This window comes from Amblyomma americanum, chromosome 3 (genome assembly GCF_052857255.1).
Source record: "Amblyomma americanum isolate KBUSLIRL-KWMA chromosome 3, ASM5285725v1, whole genome shotgun sequence".
NCBI lineage: Eukaryota > Metazoa > Arthropoda > Arachnida > Ixodida > Ixodidae > Amblyomma > Amblyomma americanum.
In genome coordinates, this window is record NC_135499.1 from 64,665,659 (window position 1) to 64,674,285 (window position 8,627).

The following is an 8,627-nucleotide window of genomic DNA, read 5'->3' on the forward strand; positions in this document are numbered from 1 at the left end:
AAATACACGCGTCCCGCTTGTGCCTCTCTGCCGCCTTGTTATCGTCCCGAGGCTTTGAGTGCCCTCCTCTAGCTTAAGCTAGTCTACCAAACTTCTGAGCAAATATTACGGCCCCTATCACGTTCTTCAGCAAACCAGTGAATTATCTCGTCGAGCCCTTCAAGTCATCCACGCGCCACCGCTGCCGCGTCCGTGAAATTGTCCACTCTGACAACCAGAAACCCTGCTCCGACCCTGGTATCGTCCTGTGCGCCTTTTTCGCCAGGGATGTTGTAAAAACTATAGTGTGCGCTTAAATCACAGCGGCCTGCGCCAACGGAAGAGGAACATCTGTACGAAAATGAAGCTGACAAAGCTTGCGCTCGCGGAGAGAAGGTCTGGCCTATGGATCAGCGATATTTTAGTAAAGGTTGTGGCCGCTAACAGTTCTCTGATTCGCCTCTTTACTTAACAAATACATTCCCTCGCCATTCTGTGGAGTCCGGAATCCTATCAGAGGATATCAAGGCAGTCGGAGGGGTGCTCATAGTGTAGTCATTACTCATAGTAGCGCATTTCCATACAAAACGAAGTGGCGAGCTCAGGATGAAAGGTTCAGTGGCATGAGACAAAACGTTGCCAAAACGAATTTAAGTCATGATAACGCATGTTTATGTGTCATTCTCGCCTACGTGTTCTGTCGCGGCAAGGGAATTGCAGCCGTAATCGCGCAGAACAGCATCTATTGAGGCTGGAATTGTTTTGGCGGAAGTGCCCTATTGAACCAACTACCAGTTTCACTTCGTAGTATGCCCTAGCAATACGACGGTTTCGCATGTCATATCGAGCCGCATGACTTACCCAGCGGAAAGCAGGAAATTTTATGTTTCTTTTGTACAACTGTACATTATCTGGCGTTTTAACGTTTGGTACCGTACAAGTACGAGCATTTCGATGAATTTTAACACTTTTGATGCGCGTGAAATATATGAGCCTCAGACAAAATATATGCTCAATGTAAATCCGCTAGCTTGATGACTGGCCATACGCGTTGTTTCAGAGTCATTGTGCTGGCGTCCAATGTGCAAGACGCTTTGCGAGGTGACATCCGGTTCAATACAGTGGCTAAAATTTTTCATGGATTTCGCAGATGTGATTTAAGAATTCTCTGTCACGAATACAGTGCAAGTCTGGTATAAATCTTGAGGCTTTGCATCCAATATGCTGTGATTATTTTTAATGAATGAATTCCTGCGTCTAGAGTACTTTCTATAGGGGGTTAGTACGCATACCTCAAATGATCCGCCTAATTTTGGTTACTGGTTGGCGCACATTCAGCGTAGAACAAGAGTCATGCCATCTTTGCCAACTTAATTTATCTAAATAGCACGACTGCGGCGTTGTGCTGGTCAGCAGGCACGAAGGGCTTCAATGTTTTTAGTGAGCAAATCTCCACCACCTTCACCCCTCACACTCCACTCTCTCTGCATGAACGAAAATGTCTAAAAGAAGTCTCGGAAGAATACTGCAGGCTACTGTCGTCGGGGTCACGGTCTTCGACACTCTCCGCAGATGCTGAATGAGGCATCCCACAGGCGGCAGTGCCGGCGTTGGACCTGCTTTTCACAATTGAAGAACTATCTACAGCTATAGCGGAATCAAACAGACGCACTTCTCCTGGTCACCATCAGGTGACCTATAGCGCAATCGCAAAGCTGCCCCCCAGCTCCCGTCTTCCACTCCTGAAATATTACAATTCTTCTTGGATGACTAGAAAAATCTCCACATAATGGAAGCTGGCGAAAAGTGTGCCCGTTTTGATAGATTGTAAGCAGCTAACAAGCTTCGCATCCTTTCGGCCCATCGCCCTACTGTGCTGCTTAGGTAAGCTTATCGAGCGAATGATCTGCAACCGCATCACTTGGTTCCTCGGAAGCCGAAATGAGAACCCCAGGTACTGAACAGGTTCCGTCAAAATAGGTCTGCGACTGATAATGTCATCGCCCTCGCCTCATCACTTGAAGAGTACATTCATGCTGGTTACTTCCAGACAGCCGTTTTCTTTGAAATAAAGGCCGCTTTGACTATGCGTTTCACCATGCAATTCGCCCGGCCTTAGTAAATCTTCGCCTTGGGGGGAAACCGTACAAATAAATTGGACACTATTTAAAAGAACGACAAATTTTTATTACCACTCCAAATGGCCGAGCGCTCTTTCACGCAGTGCAGAGGGGTGTACCTCAGGGGGTGGTGCTCAGCCCTCTCCTGTTCAATATTACCCTTATACACAAAACAATAAACCTTCCGCGAGGAGTACGCTTTACTATTGATGCAGATGACATCTGTACCTGGAACGCGTCACTTTCGCGCTATATTACCCAGCAGCGTCATCATAGAGCGTTACAGCACATCTCGATGTACCCCCTCCTTCCCCCTCGCCCCCCCCCCCCCCCCGCGAGGTCTTCGTCGCTCGCCTGCAAGAATGCTTCCATAGCTTTTACAAAAAAAAATGATGACGTGATATCCGCTTCTCGCAGGTGGGTGGTCACTACCTTCTGTATGATCACATCGATTCCTCGGTGCTCTTAGAGACAGTAGTCTCTCGTGGTCACCTCTGATCAAAAACTTCGAGAGAGGATCAGTGCAGCATCGCGTTTTCGTGTTCATGGCGAAAACACGGTGGGGCATCAACTGCCGTCGAATAGTTCTGCTAACAAAAGCCTACGTTGAAGGAACCTTGCGCTATTGTCTACCGGTGCACAAAAGATTATATACAACAAGCAAAAAGATTCTCCAGGCCGCGCGGAACAACCACCTGCAGATATGCCTTGGCCTTCTAATGGGTTCCTCTGCATCAGGAGCAGTACCTGAAGCAGTAGTGTTGAAATCTGGGTTAGTTGGTACATGTTCAGGAGTAAAACCAGTCAGAAGACGGAACACAGCGAAGAGACGAGACACACACACGACGACTGGACTAGCAACTGTGCTTTATAGAAGAAAACAGTCTCCCAGGAAAAGTGGCCAAGTTTTCGCAGCTCAGTTAACAACAATCTACATCTAAAGATAAGCTGTGATCTAACGCCGTTGCGAAAAGAAGCTTAGTTCCTTCTGCATGAGGTAGATAGGACTGCTGATGCAATGATCTCCTTGAATACCAATAAAGAACGCTTCGAGGATTTCGCGCTCAACTTTTCCCTTGCCTCTGCCGACAATACTAACATTGGAAAATAGCGGGTAGCAACCGCATTCCCGGAAATGTCAAGGCAAGTTAGCGCCGTCAGTAGGGGACAGAGAGTTGTGGTGTTCTCTTAGTCTGTCATTAATACATCGGCCTGTTTGCCCAATGTACACTTTTTCGCAGGTCAACGAAATTTTGTAAACCACACCTGTGGCACAGTTGTGGTCCCATTGCCTCAGGGTGAATTCGGCGCCCAAAGAGCTCGCCGTGTTCTTCGGCCTCTTGGAACCATCTTCGGGGTATTGGAAGCGGATAGCCAAGATTTGGAAATCCGAGTGTTGGAGGCAGGTGAGACTATTGCATGTTTTGCTTCGTGTTTTGTGCTTCACTGGACGTGGTGAACACCCCGGCGTTCGCTGCCTTCAGGAACACCGACGCTTGGCAGCCCAGGCAACTGAGGCTTACTGGAATCAGGTGCGGAGGTTCTTGCCTAAAAAGGAACGGCCTAAGGTGCACAGAGGTTCTGTCACTTACCTCAATGGAGCATCAGTGCCTGAAGAAATCGATCACCTTCTACATAAAGGGCCTAAGTACAGTTTGGAACCAAGTGTCAGCAGCCACGAACTTCTTGCTACTGCACACGGTGTAGCAGAGAAAGCCGACAAAGATTAGAAGCAGAGGTGCCTTTCTGAAGGTATAGACGCCGTTTGCAATGCAGATGGAAAGCAGAAACGGCACAGTAACCACATTGTTCTCCGAGTTGTGGACTACTTCACAGAAAATGAGTTGACACTTCTTCAGGCGGATAAAGAAGGCGGTTTTGTGATGCCTCCCACGGGCGCGTTTGGTGAGAAGGCCTTGGCGGCCATTGACAGGAATTTCGATCCTGCGAAGCGCAACTCCTCGAAATTGAAGTCCGAAGCTGTGAGGCTTCTGTTGGCCAACAACCTGGACAGCCTGTCTCAAAGGGTGAAGAATTGCAAACGGAATCGCCTCCGGGTGTTTTTATCTGCAAAAACTCACAAGGCTGACTGCCCTTTGAGAGCCATTGTGACAGAGGCAGGCACGTGGCAGAAGTTAGTGGGCCAGTATTAGCAGAGACATCTACAGTCCATCACTGTTCAGGACCCTTACTGTGTTGCGAGCGCGGCTGCAGTGATTGAAGTTCTGGACAACGGCATCCCTGGAGTGAACAGTGCGTTTTCCACTGACATTGAGGACTTGTTTTACAGCATCCCCCATCCCATACAAAAGAGTCCTATGGCCGGCTATAGAATTTTGGCCCAAATAGCTATATACCTATCATATTTCTGTCTATAGCTGTCTATACAGGCTGATATGTTTTTCTATAGAGAGCTTAAGACAATTGTATGGTTCCAAAGCTATAGCTTTAGTGGCGTAGATTTTTCAATAGCTGGCAATAAGCACCTCTGTGGGTGCTTATAGACGTTCATTAAAGGCCATACACGGACATAGCTTTTTCCATAGACGCCCATAGGACTTTTTTGTATGGGATGGTGATCTATTTGTTGCGGTGCGTGAGCTGATTAAAGAGCCGGGTCAAGTCGCCTTTCAAAATGCTTGTGGCGTTTCTGTGGATACGTTCCTTGAGCTGTTAACGATATATCTTTCTTCCACAGTTGTTGATTTTAAAGATGGCAGGTATGTCCAGAAAAAAGAAATCTGTATTGGGGCAAGCGTAGCACCAGTACTGTGCCATATATTTTTAGCAAAGTTTGACAACACGTTGCAACACGTTATTTTTGACAACCATGTGTTCAGAATTTTTAGATATGTTGATGATTTCCTGATTCTTTTGAATCTTTCACCCTGTGACTCATTGCATGTGGTTGTAAACCAGATTTTGACAGCTTTTAAAGCTTGCTCGAGTGCACTCAGTTTTACATATGAACTACCCGCTAATCTTTCGATTAGATTTTTAGAACTTCAATTAACATTTTGTGACGATGGCCATGCTTGCTGGTGCTTCATGCCTAGAACTAAGAAGTCCTTATTACCGTACTCGTCAGCTCATTCCAATATTGTCAAGAAATGTATTGCTGCGAACTGCTTAGTAATGCACTGCAAAAGAGTTGCCACCACAGCATGAAGACTAGCTTCGATATCCAGTATGAACGTTTGGAGGCGGCCGGTTTTCCCAAAGAACTTCTGAGGGCAGTGGCCGAAACGCTCTTGCAAAAGATAAAGGTTCGAGACGTCAAAAGGGTTGACCCAAAGACAGTGGAAAAGAGAAATTTTAAAGTCATGCCTTATGTGCATAAAGTCGCCCACATCATCAAAAAGGTCGCCGGAAAGCAGGGCGTCAATGTTGTGTTTTCAGCTCCCTGCAAGCTTTCACGCCTGTGCTCACGTGTTACACGTGGCAGGACTTATCGGCCGGTTTGTTCGACGCAGCATGAAAACCGCTACGTCAACTGTGCCACAGGTGTGGTTTACAAAATTCTGTTCACCTGCGAAAAAGTGTACATTGGGCAAACAGGCCGATGTATTAATGACAGACTAAGAGAACACCACAACTCTCTGTCCCCTACTGACGGCGCTAACTTGCCTTGACATTTCCGGGAATGCGGTTGCTACCCGCTATTTTCCAATGTTAGTATTGTCGGCAGAGGCAAGGGAAAAGTTGAGCGCGAAATCCTCGAAGCGTTCCTCATTAGTATTCAAGGAGATGATTGCATCAGCAGTCCTTCTATCTACCTCATGCAGAAGGAACTGAGCTTCCTTTCGCAACGGCGTTAGATCACAGCTTATCTTTACATGTATATTGTTGTTAACTGAGCTGCGCAAACTTTGCCTCTTTTCCTGGGAGACTGTTTTCTTCTATAAAGCACAGTTGCTAGTCCAGTCGTCGTGTGTGTGCCTCGTCTCTTCGCTGTGTTCCGTCTGTTGACTGGTTTTACTCCTGAACCTGAAGCAGGCTGCTTCCCGCTGGATGTGATTGCCGCCCAGGGAACTATGCGTACCCACCTCCGCCATATTTCCAAGATAAGCTAGAACTTCCCGTGGCCTTTATGTGCCCTCAACAAGCCATGTCCTTTTTTACCGGCTGCAGCGGAAGACACCTTCTACGACAGCTGAGGTTCACGGCATTAAAGAGCTCTTTACTACATCCTGCGCCGAACCCCCGTCCGATAGGTTATCTTTGCCGACTCCAAATGATCCCTGCAGATCTTGTCCAGCCTGCTCAAGAACGCCACTCATCAGCCCATTTCCCTTGACATTGGGTATCTACATCAGTTGGCTGTTGTAGCAGGCCAATGAATAGCATTTAATTGGATACCAGCACGCTGTAATAGAAAGCAGATGAAGTGGTCTGTGAAAGCCACCAACATCGGAGATACATTCAGACCTTCTTCACAAAATCTGATGCGTGTTAATTGCATACAAGATTTGCTTAAAAAGAAATGTGTCGTCGGCTCTGGAGCTTGCCGACACATCACTACAGTTTCTTTACTCAGTCGACCCACATCTGAGATCAAGACTCACGACTAGAATTCGTCGCCACCTGGAAACACTTTATCACCGATTTCGCTTGAATGCTGCGTTTATAAACGCCTTGCGATACCGTTTCGGTCAAATGAACAGTCCCCTCTGTGACAACTGTGGCTCGATCGCAAGTCTGGAAAATATCCAGCTTGAGTGCGCTGCGTATGCTGACGAGCGTACTTGCTATGAAAATTGCATGGAGAAGCTTTCCCCAGTGCCTCTAAAAATAGAGTGTTTTAGGCCCCTTAGCCTACTCTCGGCAACAGAAAATGCGATGAACTTTTTATTTGCATATTTAAAAGGTCGTTGGACATCTTGACAAGCTGTAATGTCACCTTGCGTGTTATCAATACTCATTATTCACACAGTGAGCTTTGTTAGCCCATTTGTCGGAATATGCACGTCATTTCATATGTGACATCATTACTCCGCCGATGCACCTTAGTACGCATTTATTTGCTTCCTTTTTTTCTTCTCCCATTTTTATTTGTTTTATTTTACCTTTTGCGCACCACTCTCCATCTGCATTTATCTCCCGAATTCCTTTCCCCACGCAAAGTAGCATGCCAGCGATTTTTAAACGGCGGCTGAAATCTGTTGCTTTTTTTTAATTAAAGGGTTTCTGTCTTTCTCCCCTGTGGGTTAGTTTCAGTTGATATTAGCAATTTTCTGTTCAGAAACTTGTACATTTCAAAGCTGCATTTTGGAATAATACTGTGATGTATATTTGTATTCTTAAGATATATGCCTGGATCATGCCCATGCACAAGGTTTTTCATCGTTATTTTTGTTATGTGTTATTTTTGCTGCGCTGTGGTTTTCCTCATAGTGAATTCTTAACGGCACTGTAAGACACTGCACAAAAAATTAAATCCAATTAACTCAGAAGGCGTTCATCAGCAGTGCACAACTGCGCTGGCACCATAGCCCTGATAACTGCCACGCATGGAACTTACCAGCTTGTTGAGCCATGGAATTGAGGTGGCGACCTTCAATCTGGACACGTGTGGATTTCTTTGCTAGCTTCTTCGCAGTACGACAACCATGCTGATAGTCGCTAACTGTTCTTCCAGCATTTAAGAATGAAGGTACTGTGCTATCAGCAACGAATGAAACGCGAACAAGAAAACTAAAGTGGCAACACAGAAGCTCCAGCATATTACCTCCTGAAGAGGAAATACAAGCGAGGCTGATTAACACTTGTGAAGAAGAGTATTTGCGCCATCGAAGTTAAAAAAAACCTCAGCTAGTATTGAGCTTCCTTCGGCTAAGATATATTTATTTTGCGTTTAGTGGCTCAGTTGTCTTGTTCGCGTTTCATTTCTTGCTGATAGTGCGCGGTTACCTTCGGCTTGAAGGCGACGCCCTTTCGCACCTATATCGCAGTATCTTGCGGCTATACTTACCAAGTTTCTCGGCGCATACGTCGAAGCTTTGATTGCTCTTAAGGCGTTGCTGATTCGCTGGCAATGCCCGCAGCGCCAGAACAGTGATCATGAACGTAGACAGAAGCATTTTGCGCACAAATTGTCGCGCGTCCCGTCGTAGCTTGCCTACCTCTGCAGGCGATGCGAGTACGGCATGGAAACATGGCCGCGTCACTCTAATGACCCTAGCTGCTTGAGTTATGATCTTCGCCTCGCTTCAAAGGGTGTTCCGCCGTTGCCGGCGCGTCGTTTCACAGCTGTTCAGAGGCGCGTGTGTGGGCAGTTGAAAGACAGCCCGTGACGAAGAAAGACGGTCGGCCATGGAGGATGTTTAGTCAGACGGTCAGCGCTGCAGAATAAACAAACAACCCGTCGGAATGAAATGGTGAAAACTGAGGCGTCCGTGCAAAGAAAGCCAAAATACAGTGCAGAAAAAGTGTATACTTTTTATAGAATGGCTAGCTCCTATAGACCCTTTGCAAAAATACGTCACCTGCCGGTGAATTGCGGTTCTGGTTTCGGTTCGAAAAGCACGC

At 46.6% G+C, this 8,627-nt stretch overlaps 1 protein-coding gene across 1 annotated transcript in view; it reads right to left on the bottom strand.

The window, feature by feature from the left end:
- Positions 1–8,221, bottom strand: part of LOC144123019 (uncharacterized) — an 89,000-nt gene extending 80,779 nt beyond the window's left edge. The window contains exon 1 of the mRNA XM_077655945.1: positions 8,071–8,221. Coding sequence (XP_077512071.1) covers positions 8,071–8,179 — 109 coding nt within the window. The 5' untranslated portion in view covers positions 8,180–8,221. The remainder of the gene's footprint in view (positions 1–8,070) is intronic.
- Between the last annotated feature and the right edge of the window lie 406 nt (positions 8,222–8,627).